The sequence below is a fragment of the Salvia hispanica genome, chromosome 1 (assembly GCF_023119035.1).
Source record: "Salvia hispanica cultivar TCC Black 2014 chromosome 1, UniMelb_Shisp_WGS_1.0, whole genome shotgun sequence".
Lineage (NCBI taxonomy): Eukaryota > Viridiplantae > Streptophyta > Magnoliopsida > Lamiales > Lamiaceae > Salvia > Salvia hispanica.
Window position 1 is genome coordinate 5,743,847 of NC_062965.1, and position 17,030 is coordinate 5,760,876.

A 17,030-nucleotide genomic window follows, 5' to 3' on the forward strand; every position below is an offset into this window, starting at 1 on the left:
GGATCTAGAATTTGCTTTTATACCATAGTTGGACTCTTGGGTGTGGAAGAAAATGTTGATTTTGATATCGAGATGAGGGAACTTAGTTGGCCGAAGTGGTTGGCTGCTAACCTTGAATCTCAGTCGTTGTTCGTATGACCAAAACATTATGGTAAGAAGGTATGCTCAAAAGCAATGCTGAGAAGGAATGCCGGGAAATCAACTATTTTTGTATGTATATATTATATCGTACAAAGGGGAGTGATCAATTGCTAACTAATTAGCAATCCCAAACTAAGACTAAATTTTAGCCATTAGATTAGAAGATCTAGTGGTTGAAATAATGCCACATGAATTATATTTTTAATTAAGAAAATTAATAAATAAAATTAGAGGGTATTAATGTCAATTCTCTCTCATTAAAATCATCTTAAAACTTTAAATTTACGTAACTCTCTCGATTTAAATTATTTTTTTGCAAAAAATATATCAAATTAAAGATAATTTTATAAGGATTCCAACGAGATCTCAATTGCATATGTTCCGACGACGTTCGAATGATGAAATTTGATATTTTTTATTTTAGTTTTCGTAAATGTTGATAACCAGATTTTTATCAACAAATACATCAAAAAATCTCAATAAAACCATGTAAAAATCTCAATAAATATGTGTTGATATTTTCTTGTACTAATGTTGATATTCTTATGTCATATTGTTGATATTTGTACTACACTATGTTGATATAAAAAAATTCACTTGAAAATTATCAAATGATAACATAATGACGATATTACCCTTTTGTTGATATTTTGTCTACTATTTATTGAGATTCGTAATTTAATCTCATCCACTCATTTTAAAATCTAAGGGTGGAGATTTGGTTTTGGATTAGGGTGCTATAAGCATTAGAATATGACCCTATTGTACAATATTTATGTTTAATTAAAGTATTTATATATATATATATATCTTAGTAAATTTAATTTCAAAACTCATATTTATTTGCAATTTAAGATCATAAATACACGATCTTTGCAATCTCAGAATTAAAAATAATTTTTTGCTTAATAAATATGTAAATATATTGTGAGCTCTTTCTACAATGACACTACTTATCGGATGTATATCGTGTTTCTATTACTTCTAATTATTTCTATTTCATAATTCATTTCTCTCGCAACCCTCTAATGATACCACAGGGCTCACAACTAGTCAACATGTAACGTGACCTGGACCCATCGTCAGAATTAGATTTCGTTGATAATACATTTATATTAATGATAAGACAAAAGAAATTCAAATAAATATGAATGCATGATAAGATATGAATTGAATTAGGATTATAGTTTTGTTGATTGTGGTTTCACGTTCTAATCTCAGTTACAAAAAAAAAAACAGTTGAATAGAGCGAGAGAGATGTCGGATGAGGAACGGACGCGTATTGCCTAAAAGAAGAGTACAATCCATCGTTATGGCCTTGCCGGCCCAAACTCTGTTATATTGCATAGGTTTGTGATCACTAGACGAAGTTTCGTAGGCAACTTGCTTGTTTCTGTTGCTTTCATCATTGTCACATATTACCTGTATCAAGACCTGGGCAAGTTCAGGGCTTCGTGGGAGCTAATGGCGTTGGAAATTTTCTTAACCTAACTTAGAACTTGAGACGCTTTCATACACCTTTGGAATTGAATACTTCCTCCACCCCTAGTAATTGTCCACTTTGGTTTCGGCACACATTTTAAAAAATGTAAATGAAGGTGAATTGAAAAAGTTAGTAGAATATGGTCTCACTTTTGTATATTCGTTTTATCATAAAATGTGGGTAAAATGAATTAGTGAATGTGAGACTTACTTACCATTTATGGTAAAAAAGTGAAAGCGGACAACTAATGAGGGACGGACAAAAATGACAAAAGTGGTAATGAATACAAAGGGAGTAATTGATATTGCATTCTTGATTTTTAAAAAAAATCATATGGGAAGAAGATATTTTTCTTTAACCATCCTCATGTCCTCCCAACAGTTGTCGAAGGAAAGAAAAATAAGTGAATAGAAAGAAAAGAACAAAACCAGCAGGTCGTAGCGCAATTGGGAGCACAGAGTTGTGGTGACCTTGAGGTCACGAGTTCAAACCCCGATCGAGCAAGATTAGTCTGATTCCGCCAAATGCGGATTCGGTACCTGTGGTAAAAAAAAAGATAGAGCAAAATTAGTGAAAAGTGTGAAGATTATTGGACATTTATTCTGATTGGGCCTGGTTATTGTTTGAGCCCAATTGGAATTAATTGTTGGCCCAACACTTAAGGCCTGGTTTGACCGAGACCTTTAATCGACGGCCTAGATCTAGCCACGACGCAGCTCACCCGGATCATTATTGCTGGCCGTTGGATCTGGGGTTTCTTTGGTTATGTGTGTTGTGAGACGGTTTGTTTGACACACTGAATACTCTCACTCTCTCTCTCTCTCGACGGCGATTGTCTTCGATCTTCTCTCTCTCTTTTCTTCTGTTCTCCGGCGATTCTCCGATGGCTTCTTCCGATCAAACCCTCGGTCTTGGCGAGTGTTGATCAGTGACGGCTTCGGTTGTTGGTAACCGCTTTGGTTTCCATTGGTGGTGACGGTGAAAGTAGAGTTTGGCGAGTAGAACGAGTGAAACCTAAGTTTCAACGGTGAATCAGTGGTAGGTCCGGTGTTAGAGGAGGCGGCGTGGCTAGATTGGCTATGTGACTGAGTCTTGGTGTCCGATTTTGTGTGCTCTCCTTGGATCTTGGTTCTGGTTGAAAAGCTCGGTGCTATCGGCGGTGTCTGAGCCAATAGCTTGTTAATTCACTCTTGTATTTCTCTTTCTTAGATCCGAAAGGATCTGTAGTGTTTTACTAACTCCTATTACTTAGTGTGCAGGTCTAGGGTTTCCAAGTTAATTCGGAGACAAGTGACTCGAGAATTGCTTGTTGCTTTGTAATAGTTAGGGTTTTTGATTGTAATCGAAGGGTTCGATCTTGTTTTCAATTACTTGCAAAATAAGCCGCGTGGGTGAGGGTTTGGCTTAGCCCTCTTGTAGAAGAACAAAGAGATCCTGGTAAATAGTGAATCCAACTAGTACTTAGACCTAACAAAAAGGATTTTCACTTTTCATACACGCAATATACTTGTTCAACTATATAACTTTTTGAATGACATACGATAAAATGGAAGGGGCGAAATAAAATTTATCTGAAGCTAATAGATGGGCCGAAGGGGAGACGTCGGAAGTTATTGGAGGGGAGACACTAAAAAAAGATACATGGTAGCGGATCGCCGGGGAGGGGGCGCCCCCTCCTCCTGATCCGCCACTGAGATAGGATTTCTTTTATTTCTACAACAATCAAAACAGAAATGGCCCAAATTCAATTAATTTAAGGCCCACTTAGCTCATTTTCTTTTTCAATTTTCTGGGCCGTGTCCGTGAAGATTCAACTTTCTATTCCGGGACACTGAGTCGGAGGAGGGCGGCCATGGTGAGAGGGTTTTGACACCGTCCAAGTTTCCACTAGAGCGATGACTTGGCTAATGGTGCGTCCGTCCTTGGCTATTAATGAAATATTCAGGACTAAAAATGTTTACATTTTTTAAAATCATAAATTGGTGATAGGGTGGTGTGGGATATGGTGGAGGTACATGTATCATGGAAGTATGGAGTCTGGACTATTTACATATAAAAAAGGTAAATTTATTTCCATTTTTTTCCATTTTGTCTAAATTAATTTATACTTATATAAGTTTTGTATTTAATTAAAAAATAAGATAAATTTATAGGTTGTAGTACTTGATTTTTATATAAATAAATAAAATTTTAAAAAAAAGGCCACATAGAGTCAAACTAAATTGCAAAATGAGCATATGTATTTGTAATGGAGGAGTATCACTACCTAAAACCGAGAATTTAGGAGGTTCCAGATGGCATCTAACTTGAAAATCTTCTTCTCTTCTTGATAGAAGAGGTCCTTCGCTTTAGTGACAATGTCGGCAATATTGTGGCCACTAGGCCATGTCTTCTGAGCGTTGGCAAAGATGTCGCCATACTGTGTCACGTCTTTTTAATTGAACTCACACCAATGTTTGTGTAGCATATCGCAATCACGATGGGGTTGTACTTCTCGAAAATACGTTCCCAACACATCCAAATGAAAACCTTCATCTGGGCTGTACCGCTTCAGCCCATCCCAGCTTCTTGACCTTGCCCCTCTTTAAAGATGACATAGACTCTATGCGGAAAACATATGTGTCATCTGTATTCGCCGCCGACATTTGGCAAGAGATGTCCTTGGATCCCGTCAATGGATAAGGCGACACAACCTCTACGTGCACCTCCCAATTTGGTGGCCTAGCAACGTTCCAGCCCCTATCTTGAGTAATTGAATTACTAAAAAAATACTAATTCGTGGTGGATTTAATGAAGCATGATTTTCATATTGAGATTTGTTTAAGTGAAATTGTGTGTCACTTCAGTTAAAAAGGATGATGATTTAATAGGTAAAGCAACGCAATTCGGTAATCTCAGATTTCAGACGGCATATAAGTATTAAATCGTTAGCAAAATCAGACAAGAAATCAACTCGCAAATATTACTATACTTTTGATTTAATGAGCATAACGAAAATATGGTCGCCAATTTCTCATCAATATCATAAATATCCCTAAAAATGAGATCACTTTTTGTTATTTTGAGCATCCAACAAGAACATGAACCGTTTACTTTTGAACATTAATAGTACAACACATACAAAGTCTGGAGATCATTCTATACACGCAACACTGTAAATAATAAAGTATACCCAATTAAAATCATTGCATGTTAATGGAATGTAATTCATAAAAGTCCATCCTTTTCAAGATAAAATTAGTATCATTAGCACGATTCATTAATTTTGCCAACGAATCAGACAAAAGAACAATCAATTTTCAAAGCAGCAAATGGTTAAACTAGATACATAGTGTCGTGATCAGTATTAATAATTTAATAATTTTATTTAATGCCCAAATAATTTATAAGAAAACTTGATCACCAACACAAACAAAAACTAAATTAAGGAACAAATTAAAAGTTGAAGTACGGAATGCTAGTTGAGGTATCTATCACTCACTCACTTCAACCCATCAACTTTTGAGTGAACAAATTAAGGGATTAATATGTGAAGTAGTAATCAAACATAAATATGAAATCATCCAACAAAACATAAATATAACATTACTAAAAAGTTACTAGTATGGATTTCCGGTAGGCATCTCGTAGCGGCAAATAGGGCAAGTGTGACGCATCCACAGCCATTTCACCATGCATTCCGCGTGAAACAGATGAGCACACGGCATCCGAAACGCCATGGTTCCAGTCATCTCCTCTGAGCAGATGGTGCAAGGATAAGCCGCCTCTGTTGCCGCCACGTCACCGCAGAGCTTCATCCTCCGGAAACCGGAGGTAGCCAAACACATACGTATAAAAGTATCCTATCCGTATGTTCAAATCAACAGTTAATTCGAAATTCTTGATACTAACCGTTCTGTTGACCACGCCTTCACTTGAAATTCCAGTAGCTTTGAGGACCTGATCCCATAGGAGCTTGATCACGGGCGTGCACACGAACTCGTCCCCTCCCATACCGTTGGGGAATGCGGCCTGGCTGCGCTTGTCGCCCCGGAGATGATTGCGGATGAGTTTTCCGACTTCTTCTTGTACGTCAGCGTAGGACAAGTGTCCTCGGGAGATGACGTGAGCGGCTACGGTGGTGGTACTGTCCGAGGAAAGTAAGGGAAGAGGGCGTAGGAAGGTTTCGGAGGGTCTGGAATCTGTGTTTATAGCATAGTTGAACTCTTGGTTGTGGAATACAACGTTGATTTTTATGCTCAGATGTGGGAAATCAATCGGCTGAAGTGGCTGGCTGCTAACCCTGAATCGCACCCGCTGTTCGTATGTCCAAAACATTTTGGTAACGAGTTGAGATATGAAGAAATTGTAAGAAGGAATGCATGAGAAACTAAGAATGAACTCTTTCGATATATATACTATATGGCATGATCAATTTGATTGTAAAGCTAGGAATCACGTAGTTGGATTTCACAAATAATAGTGTTACTGTTAAGTGCATACAAATAAAGTAATAAAAAGATGAAAAGAGAAAGAAAATAAAGGAAACATAATATAAAAAGCTATTAACACAATTTCTTACTCAATATACTACACTTAACACTTAAGTGTATCTTGTGTTTATTGATTTCTTCTACCTTAAATCTCTTGGGCCGTTGCCCATTTTTTTCATGTTTTACTTTCATACGCTACATATCTTTTGTTTTTATTAATTCTTTAAGAACTAATATTCTCTCTTTTTCTTATTTTCTTTTATTGTAGCTACCTTTATTGCTATTTTTTTATTTTGTTTGACTTAAATTTTTTTAGAGCTAATATCGTTCTCACTTTTCCCTTTTTTCTTAATATTTTCTTTTATAAAGGAATTTACTTATGCATCCAATTAAGGAAAATATTGAAACTTTATGACCTTATAATTCTACCTACTTTTATTGCTATTTTTTTTTTTATTTTGTTTGACCTTAAAAATGTGAAGAGCTAATATCACTCTCTCTTTTCATTTTGTTTCTTCTTATTTTCATTCATTAATTAGGCATTTATTTAAACGAAAACATTGTAAAATTTGGGTGAGTGCGAGATAATACATCGCTATAGTCTATAGAGATACAAAATAATCAAAATTTAAAAAAAAACGAAAATATAATTATGAATATGTAAATGAGATGATTTTTTGTTGGCAAAGTATGTGAAAAGTGAGGGGTAGTTAATAAAAGAATATTTGAATTGTGCAAAATGGAAAGAGCACACAAAATAGGGAATACCCTATTCTCTGCCGTTAGCGGATTGGGAAACCGAGCACCAACTCCGCCACAATCCACTTAAGTTGAATGTATCCATGTACTATAATGATAATGATATGGTATTTGAATTGCCATTTGACCCATAACTAATTTATTGATAGTTAACTCAAAACAATAAATTTTAGTTGGCATTAGTATTGTCATTTTATATAAAATAATTATGAAAGTTGGATTAAAACCCATAAAAGTACATACTATATAGTTTGGTACTTATTTTAGAACAAAGTTAAGTTCAATAATGAATAAACCCGTAAATCCACATGTATATATGATGCATAGACGACGTGTTATTAAAAACTGTATATCAATATAAGATGTGTTGATAATTAAGATTATCAAACAATTTAACTTTTTTTTTGGACAATACTAATTAAGATAAATACAGTATAAAAAATATATATAATTATAAAAGTGCACAGTAAACCAATACAAACAAACAATTAATTGCAGGTACAAGTAAATGGCGCTGATTAATTGTGAGGATTTTTTATAGCCTAAATGTAGAAAAATGACAAATTCAAGGTGTATTGCAATTCACTAATTAAGCTGGGCACTTTGGATTGTATTTAGAAATACTTATAATGTAGTTATGTTTAACTAAACTAAAAGTTTTCTACTAGGTTGTTTTCACCGTTTCAGCATGCGACTAATGTCTGTGGAATTCGATTATATTTTCGCCTATTTGGTACTACTTATTTTCTTTTTCACTTGCCATAAATCACTTAGCCCATTTATTTCATTTTATTATTTTCATACACTATATTTTATTAAGGACATTTTCTAATAAATCTCGTAGCCTTATCTCAAACATTAAATATCTAATCTTCATCTATTGACATATAGATGTTGAGGGGAAATTATTTGCCTTAAAGGTAATAGGGAGTTTTCTTACCATAACATGAAATCAAAAATGGACCTGCCACTGTAATCCTTAGCTTATCTTATATAGTACAGGTACTATTAAGTTTTCATATTCTTTTACCGACATAATAATGATGATGCAAGTTTTTTGCCCTAAGTAACAAAGATGCATGTGATACTAATAAATGCAAGTGCAATAATAGCTTATTAACCTGCAACTTAATCCATCAGTCCTACTCTTTATTTTTTGCCAACAATTGTTATTTTCCATATCTTTAATTCTCTCTAGTATACTAATCTTTCTTATCTCTTAGCTTTGTGATGCAATTATTCTCAGGCAATCATCAAGCCCCAAAACGTCTATTGCATCCCTAAAACTGATCAATGCAACGTTGTGCGGTTTCTTTCTTATGCAGATCATAGAGATGAAACAAGAATAGTAGTAGTAATTAACTTATTCATCAATGGTCGCAAAAATAAACAGAACAAGCAAGGTTTTACACATGCGATCTTGTCTCATTGTTTAATCAAACGACACCACCAATAATTCCAAAGTTGACACATGTCTCATTGTTCAACAATTTAAATTTGAATCATCCTATATTTTATCAATCTATCATATGTAAATGTATAAACACAAAATCATATCAGACTATTAATCAATAATAAAGTAACGGATTATTTACCTAAGTGCCTGTAATGAAATGAGGCAACAAATTTCAGACATGGGGAGCACTCATAGCCTACCCTCAAGCATGGCTATAAGCCTCTCCATGGGATACCTGTACCTTCTTATTCTTCTCCTTCTTCCTCTTCCCTCTCCCTCTTCCTCTTCATCATCTTCCTCTTCATCCTCTTCATCATCTTCCTCTTCATAATCTTCATCATCTTCCTCTTCATCCTCTTCCTCTTCCTCCTCTTCCTCTTCCTCTTCCTCCTCATACCAGTTTCTTGAAATTACTCCTTCTTTGGTTGGAGGAGTGAGGTTGGTGTTAACTGCGTCCATGGTTGGGGGAGTGAGGCTAGGGTCGATAGCATCCATGGTTGGGGAAGGAAGGCTGGGGCTGACTGAATCGGTTGGGGGAGTGACGCTAGGGTCTACCGCATCCATGGTGATAGTGAGGCTGGGGATGGTTTGGGGTTTAATTGATGTGTGTCGGAAGCTGAAATGGTAGGGTGTTGGTAGTTCTGAAGTGTTATATATAAAGGCATGTGTTTGCACGTGTGAACATGAATTGGATGAGAAATACAAAAGTATTAATATCTTACATTTGTTTTAGAAATAATTAAGATGCATTAAATGCATAGGAAGAGCTTAAAACTACTATAAAATACTACCTACTAGCTACTACTACATAAGAAGAAGAAAGATAGTACAGTACATAAGATGATTTTATGGGAATTTATCTTGATCAATTAATATGAATTGGAAACGGATGGAAAATACCAAATTTGGTCATGTTCTATAGAGAAGTGATCATCTAAGTTTAAGAATAGTGAATATATGTTCAGTGTGGTATGAAGTAGGCATAAAAATGGAATCAGTTGGTGTTAATTAGAGCTTGGGCCAATTTTTTGGCAAATGGTGAAAATGAAGGGAGATTATATATTATACTAAGAGCTTTGTTTTGAAAACAGTAGTAGTATAATTTTAAATGGAAATACTCCATAATATGAATAAAGCACGATGTTAATTATTCGGAAATTCTCCAAATATATTTAGTAATATTAATCCAATTCTCTCTATGAATACTAACACATGAATAATAGTAATTTCTAGAAAATATGAGAATGTCGGATTATACAATTTTAATATATTTATCCATAAAAAGTTTTAGACAATGAAACGCAAGGAAGATTGTAGAGCGGTAATAACAAAAAATATTCAAAGTTGGAACAAGTGTATAATGCCAAGTAAATCGTTTATAAATTGATTGGTATAAATATTCCTTTAAGTGGTATACTTGTAGATAAAATACCTATGAAGATAATATAAAAGATATTATTGAAAAAGATCCTTGAATATATATAAAGTACATAATTGAACGAGTTATTGTAAGAACGTGGATATATGGATGATATAGTGTGCGTCTAATACGATTTGCTCTTCGAGCTTCTATTTGGTAGAACGTTATACCCAAGATTAGACGCCAAACATACTGATGTGGCCTCCGATACTAAATGGTATGATTAGTACTTGTTACTAAAAAGGTATGGTTCGTATTGATGCAAGAACATATGATTTATATTCTCGGATATTTTGTGGTGTTGTTTAATAACGTTTGATGTCACTGCATGTTATAAGAGCTAATTAAGTGGTACTTTAACGTCGAACATATATGACTATATATAGGAGATATAATTAAGATATGAAAGGTAATGAGAAAATGTAAACACTACATAAGTGATTATGTGTAAATTATTCTGATAAATGAAAGGAAACACAAAATAGTATAGACCGCTAGAAAAGAAAGATATTTAGGAGAAATTATTGATAAAAGATATAATAGAATTGGTATAAACTTAAATGTCTTGATCCGTATTTTTTTAAAATAATTCTTAAAATAATTTTTTTTGTTCACCATATTTTATTGTATCTCAATTGTGACATTTTATATTCGGCCGTCAATCGGACGACTAAAGCGTAAAGAGTATATTTTGAATTAAATCACATTAGGTGAAGTTCACTATATTTGTGAGAGTAATGGTTATATGATTATAACCATTAATGGTGTGTCTTGTGTCACTCATATGGGCTATGTGGCCCACGAAGAGTCGAATCCACGAGGAATCATATAAGCTGATAGTCCATGAGAGGTCAGGTCTATGACCGAGGCGAGACTAGTCTCACATAGATTTCAACTAAGTTGAAAGAATTTATTATGTCATGATTCGTTACATAATGAATTATAACTGCTAGCCACTATGTGTGCTTGCAATTGCATGCTCACACCCTTTATTTAACATTTCTTAGTTCAATGAGTGACCGATGAGGCAGTCGCCAAAGCGGTCCATGTCTTACGGCCACTATTTTCGCTAGTATAAATGTGTAATTGATGATAAAAATTATACTTCCTCCATCCCACAATAAAAGTCATATTTTGTCATTTTGATCCGTTCTATGATAAGACCCTATTTCACTTTTAACATAAATGGTAAGTATGACTTATATTCCACTAACTTACTTCACTCACATTTTATTATAAAATCAATATAAAAAAGTGGAACTTATATCTCACAAACTTTTCCAACTCACTATTCTACATTTATTAAACTCGTGCCAACACCAAATTTGACTCCTATTATGGGACAGAAGACGTATTTTGCTTGCGTTATTGAAATTAATTTACTTAAAAACTAAGTCAAAGGAATTGTCATATTATTCTTTTGTCATTAGATCGTTTCCATTTTAGTTTTACAAAAGAAATTGGTACAATTATTAGTGTTTTTTCACAAGGTCCCTCGTTTGCTAGGGATGGATAGGTGTTACGAAGAAAATCTTCGATCTCCCTAGTATGGTTACAATTTACAACTTGACAACAAAGAATAAGTAAATAACTTGAGTAGGATATAGCAGCATTTTTTAGCCTATGGTCTCAACTTTCACAAAAGGTTGAATTATAGCCTGATTAATAAATTCGACGATGATAAGTAAAATGAGATGATTTCCGACTTTCTACCAAAATTGAAATTGGAAAATATCGATCAATAGTTATTAAAGCAGTCTAATGCCATATTTGATTATATTTTGACTAGGGAGGAAATGATGCATAAAGCCGATTTCATACCAGCCGTGTGAGTTTTTTTAATATCCAAACATAGAAATACTCCCCTTTATTGAACATACACATGATACAGAATGCCATTTAATTTAAGGGACCAATACCATAATTTACAAAAATACAATACTCTCTCATGCATCCACAATAAATAGTCATTTTTTACGCTTATCACCTGGTGCAGATTGGGTTGCTGATTAATTATGAGGAATTTATATAGACTAAATGTACATAAGACATATTAAAGGTGTATTGTAATTTGTAGTAATTCACTAAGTTGGGGCCTTTGGATTCGATTTTATATATTTAAGGATTTATGTTTATACGAAGTGTGAACTCTTTCATTAGCCCAGCAGTATGCGATTTATTCTCTTTTGGCCCAATTTGTTGTTTGATGCCCAAAACTAGATGACCAACATTAACAGTTACATCAAGGCAGTGACGATCATAAACAAATACTAATGGAACAATAGTTTTAAGGAAGGAATGCAGGTATCTATCGCCCTCTTCAATTCATCAACTTTTGATTGAACAAATTAGAGGATAAACTTAAAATAAACGAACATAAATCTCAAATCTTCAAACAAAACATTAAACTTACAAACTCATTTACCGAAATACAATGGCAAAGCCAAGATTTTTACCATAGGGGCCGTAAGGTTCATTCGATGCCGGTGACATCAGAAGGTTCAATATAATTATTCCAATATATAATATTTTCAATTTTAATGTAAGTAGTTTTTTAGGACTATATTTGACTCTTTTTAAATGTCAAGCATGCAAATTATGTTATTAGATTACATATGTTATACATTTGGTTTTGACGTGTTTGTTGATAAACGATAGAAAAAGACGTAAAGGTGCAAAAAGGGCCAAGGTGCAACAGCCTCAGTTCAAGTCGAGTTTCCCGGCAATGTTGAAGTCCAATAAGTGATTAATGCATACCATTCTCTTCAAATTCGAAAGAGCTTCACGTGGATATCTTGCACGTCTCAATCGGAATTCTGTGGAGAAATTACGACTATTCTACGAACATTGCGAAATGCAGTCAAAACTGACGGAAATTCAGGGAAGAAAATAAATTGTTGCCCAAATCTCTCCCATTTATTGTAGAGCATGAAAATTATCAAAAATAAACATTTTTCCCACCTATAAAAACCTCTTAACCTAATTCATCATTCTCCATATCTGAATCTCCAATCCTTCTCTCCCTCTACACATTCTGTCATTCCATCTTCCACAAATAATTCATCCATTTTCCATTGGAGCGGAGCTCTACAGATCTAGACAAGAGAAGACTGAAGATTGAAGATTCAACCTTGTGTTTTATCAATTTCTTTCATGTCTCGTACTTTTATTATTTTTACTACTTGTCTATGAGTAGTTAAACATCATTTGTAGTTTTTTTGATGATGACTATTATGAACCTGTTTTGATTTATTGAATTGAACTTTTTCCTAGCTCTTGTGATTGTTTTGCTTGTTCTTGTGCTTTTATTGTTCTTTTGTCCGTTTAGCTAGATTAATCGAGAGATAGCTAGTTCAACGTGGTAAAAAGAATGAGTACAACACATAGGTTTTATCTGCACTCGAGAGTGGTGACCCTTTGTGAGGGGCTTGAGTCTTAGGAACTTAAGGAGTAAGAATCTAATCTATTGGAAGGAGACTTTGATAGTTAGAGTCTAATCTACTGGATAGGTGCACTCGAAAGAAGGCTTATCTGAGAATCGTGACTTTTCTAATAATCCTAGAGATACATAAAGGTAAATGTTATGTGAGATTAATCATCACAAGGTCGTAGTAGTGAAGGGGCCGGCAAACTCTAACAAGTAGTTGGTTCCTAAAACTCTACATTCATTTAGCATGTTTTGTATTATTTTGTTTTATACTTGTTTATTTATTTATGTCTAGTTTATAAAACCAAAACAAAAAATACTTCGTGTCTCTAGATAGTATATGACGCTTAGTATATGATAGTCAGTTGCAATCTTATTCCTTGTGTTCGATATCCCAGTACTGACCTTTAGCTATACTGGATCTACCCTGTAAACTTGCAGGTATTTTTAGTGCTAATAAAAAGTGCATCAGTATAATATAGATGAAAACAATTTTCAATTATCTAGTGACAAAGATTTAAAATCAAGTTGGGAATGGTGTAAAAGAGAACAAATAGAAAAGTATAGAATTGAAAAACAAAACAGAAAAAATTGTGTACCATAAATAGAGAGTAGAGAAATATGTCGCCACGGGGAGTCAAACGTGTTCCGTCTGGTTCACGAGATGTCATCTCAAACCAACTACGCCTATATGACTTATAAATTGTTGTTTGCATATATAGTACTGCTTCCGTTCCATAGTAGTGGATGCAATTCTTTTCGGTACAGAGTTTAAGAAAAAGATGTATAATGTATTAAATAAAAAGATAATACAGTTAGAAAGAGAAAAAAGTAGAGAGAATAAATTAAGTGAGAAAAAACATGTTGACTTTTACTAAAAAGGGAAATAATTCCACTACTATAGAACGTACCAAAATGACAAAATGACTCCACTGCTATGGAATAGATGAAGTATATACTTAATCAATATATTGATGGCTTCACCACTGCTGAAATAAAACATCACTAAAAATAGTCATTTTTTGGTTGGCATCTCGTAGTAGCAAGTAGGACAACGGTGACTCTTCCTCAGCCGTTTCACTATGCATTCGGCATGAAACAAATGAGTACACGGCAAACGAAATGCCATTGCCCCAACGATCTCCTTTGAGCAGATGGCACAAGGGTAAGACGTCTCTGTTGCCGCCACATCACCACAAAACTTCATCATCCGGAACCCCGAGGTAGCCATGGCCATGCGGCCCTTGCCAAATATATACGTATAATAGTATCCGATCCGTATATTCAAATTAACAGTTAATTCGAAATGCTTGATACTGACCATTCTGTTGAGCTCCTCTTCATTTGAAATTCCAGTAGCTTTGAGAACCTGATCCCATAGGAGCTTGATCACAGGCGTGCACACGAACTCGTCCCCTCCCATACTGTTGGGGAATGCGGCTTGGCTGCGCTTGTCGCCCCGGAGATGATTGCGGATGAGTTTTCCGACCGCCTCTTGTACGTCATCGTAGGACAAGCGACCTCGGGCAATGACGTGGGTGGTTGCCGTGGTGGAACTGTCCAAGGAAAGGAAGGGAAGAGGGCATAGGGCGGGTTTCGAATTGGATCTAGAATTTGAATTTATACCATAGTTGGACTCTTGGGTGTGGAAGAAAATGTTGATTTTGATGCCGAGATGAGGGAACTTAGTTGGCTGAAGTGGCTGGCTGCTAACCTTGAATCGCACCCGTTGTTCGTATGTCCAAAACATTTTCGTAAGAAGTTAAGATATGGAGAAATTGTAAGAAGGAATGCGTGAAAATCAACTATTTTTATAGGTATATATTATATTGTACTGCTATAATTATTTCCAATTTATGATCATATATTTGTACTTTTAAGATCATAAAACCATGATCTTTGCAATCTCAGAATTAAAATTAATTTTTTACCTAATAAATATGTAAATATATATTGTGAGCTCTTTCTACAACGACACCACTTAGCGGGTGTATATCTTGTTTTTATTACTTCTAATTATTTCTATTCATAACTCATTTCTCTCGCTGCCCTGTAATGATTATACCACAAGGCTCACAACTAGTCAACAGGTTACAATGACTTGGACTCATCGTCAGAATTAGATTTCTTAATTTTGATATGAAATCTAACTCTATTCATAATATTTGAGTTTTGTTGATAATATATTTATATTAATGATATTAACAAAAGAAATTCAAATAAATATGAATGCATGATGAGAGATGAATTGAAATAGGATTACAGTCTTGTTGATTGTGGTTTCAAGTTATAATCTCAGTTAGAAACCAAACCAGTTGAATAGAGCGAGAGAGATGTCGGATGAGGAACGGACGAGTATCGCCTCCAAGAAGGGTACAACCCATCGTTATGGCCCTGCCGGCCCAAACTCTGTTATATTGCATAGGTTTGTTCATTCAGGCGAAGTTTCAGAGGCAACTTGCTTATTTCTGTTGCTTTCTAACATGGTCACGGTACCCGACCTGGGGAAGTTCAGGGCTTCGTGGGAGCTAATGGCGTTGGAAATTTCTCTTTGATTCAAGTCAAAGAGCAAGTAAGAGCACTGACAGATATCAGATTAAAACAAATTGATGGAATACAATGAACACCGGAAAGAGTTAGAGTAGAAGAAATTTAGATAGTGCCAATGTGACTTACCGTGGCTATTGGAAGATTGAGAAAGGCCTCATGTTGAAGTGGAGAAGATGCCGAAAAAAGAGAGGAATCACAACAAAAACGATTGAGGTTTTAGATGATGAAGTGCAGCCAAAAAAAAGGTGAAAAAAGTTGTACCAGTGAAAGGAGTCGATGATGAAGGTTGTGATGTAGACCATTTGATGAATTAGCAAAAAGCTGAAACTGCAATACAGCTATCAACACATTTTTAATGTTCTTTCACAGCAGGCTTGTAGATATAAGACAGATAAACATTAGGCTCAAATTCTTATCCAATGTGATTTTATTCATTTTTTGTTCAATCGTGTCTGAATATGAATCTTAATCTATATTATAAATTGTTAATCGTTAACATGGTCTCCCCAACAATTATCCTTTTATAGTAATTGTATATACATAATTTGTATTCTATCTCAAACATTCTAATTAACAATTATGGAAAAATTGCATCAGGTGTTATGCCAAAGATACCACCAAATATGAACAGTTAAACTTTAGTACATCAAACAAATGCCGACTCGAGGTGATGTGGATCCAAATAGACTTACCATTCACAATTCTTAGTCTCGTGGAGTCGTGGACCATTTGCCTTAATCCACAAGGCTCCTTTTTCATTTTTTTCTAGTTTCATTCATCGAAATGCCAATTTAGTACTAGTACATCTCTTTGTCATTAATCAGTCACCTATAAGCGCATGAAAATTTCACCATGGACAAATATGCAAAAATGAAATTTTTTTATATTTAATTCAAGTTTCATACATTGTAAAAATTGGCCAGAAATCAACGCATGTTTCATGATTTAATCAAGAATTATTGGTTGAGATTTAAATCCAAACATATTATGATACAAACATAACAAACAAAAGAAAGTGGGGCAAGTAAGATTGTATTTGTATAGTAGTAGTGCTAGTTTTCACTAGAAAATTTGCGGGCCACATTCCATCTAGTCATCGCCTATTAACAATACATGAAATTAATAATTATATATACTAGATTTCTGCATAATCTTACATATGTAAATAGCTGAAACTAGAAAGAACAAGTGACTGAAAAAAAATCTGATTTTGTAGTCATGGGCTTTGACTATAAATAGTGAAGAGTTATTATCTGATGGAATATCGAGCTAGGTGTCAAGAACTCACACTAATTAATTGTTACTATGATAAAGCATACTAC

At 34.5% G+C, this 17,030-nt stretch overlaps 2 protein-coding genes across 3 annotated transcripts; both read right to left on the reverse strand.

Moving 5' to 3' along the window:
• Window positions 1-5,223: 5,223 nt before the first annotated feature.
• On the reverse strand, window positions 5,224-5,941 carry LOC125185678 (E3 ubiquitin-protein ligase BIG BROTHER-like). Its single transcript, XM_048082259.1, has 2 exons — window positions 5,516-5,941; window positions 5,224-5,466 (listed from the first exon to the last, which is right to left on the reverse strand). The coding sequence occupies exons 1-2, from the start codon at window positions 5,939-5,941 to the stop codon at window positions 5,224-5,226; spliced, it is 669 nt and encodes a 222-aa protein (XP_047938216.1).
• An 8,100-nt stretch (window positions 5,942-14,041) lies between these two features.
• On the reverse strand, window positions 14,042-16,155 carry LOC125219694. Of its 2 annotated transcripts, none has more exons than XM_048121740.1 (3): window positions 15,835-16,155; window positions 15,471-15,707; window positions 14,042-14,872 (listed from the first exon to the last, which is right to left on the reverse strand). In XM_048121740.1, exons 2-3 carry the CDS (start codon window positions 15,591-15,593, stop codon window positions 14,174-14,176), a joined length of 822 nt encoding a protein of 273 aa, XP_047977697.1. In that variant the 5' UTR covers window positions 15,594-15,707; window positions 15,835-16,155; the 3' UTR covers window positions 14,042-14,173. The 2 variants fall into 2 exon arrangements, with proteins under 2 accessions (XP_047977697.1, XP_047977704.1); XM_048121747.1 differs by having other exon boundaries at window positions 15,471-15,739.
• Between the last annotated feature and the right edge of the window lie 875 nt (window positions 16,156-17,030).

Bases quoted from the DNA above. Each gene is read 5' to 3' on its own strand.
- LOC125185678 (XM_048082259.1), bottom strand. From the start codon at position 5,941: ATGTTTTGGACATACGAACAGCGGGTGCGATTCAGGGTTAGCAGCCAG. The intron at 5,467-5,515 runs GTTAGTATCAAG...ACATACGGATAG, and splicing joins AAGGCGTGGTCAACAGAACG to GATACTTTTATACGTATGTG.
- LOC125219694 (XM_048121740.1), bottom strand. From the start codon at position 15,593: ATGAACAAACCTATGCAATATAACAGAGTTTGGGCCGGCAGGGCCATA. The intron at 14,873-15,470 runs GTTTGGTTTCTA...GTGCGATTCAAG, and splicing joins TCTCTCGCTCTATTCAACTG to GTTAGCAGCCAGCCACTTCA.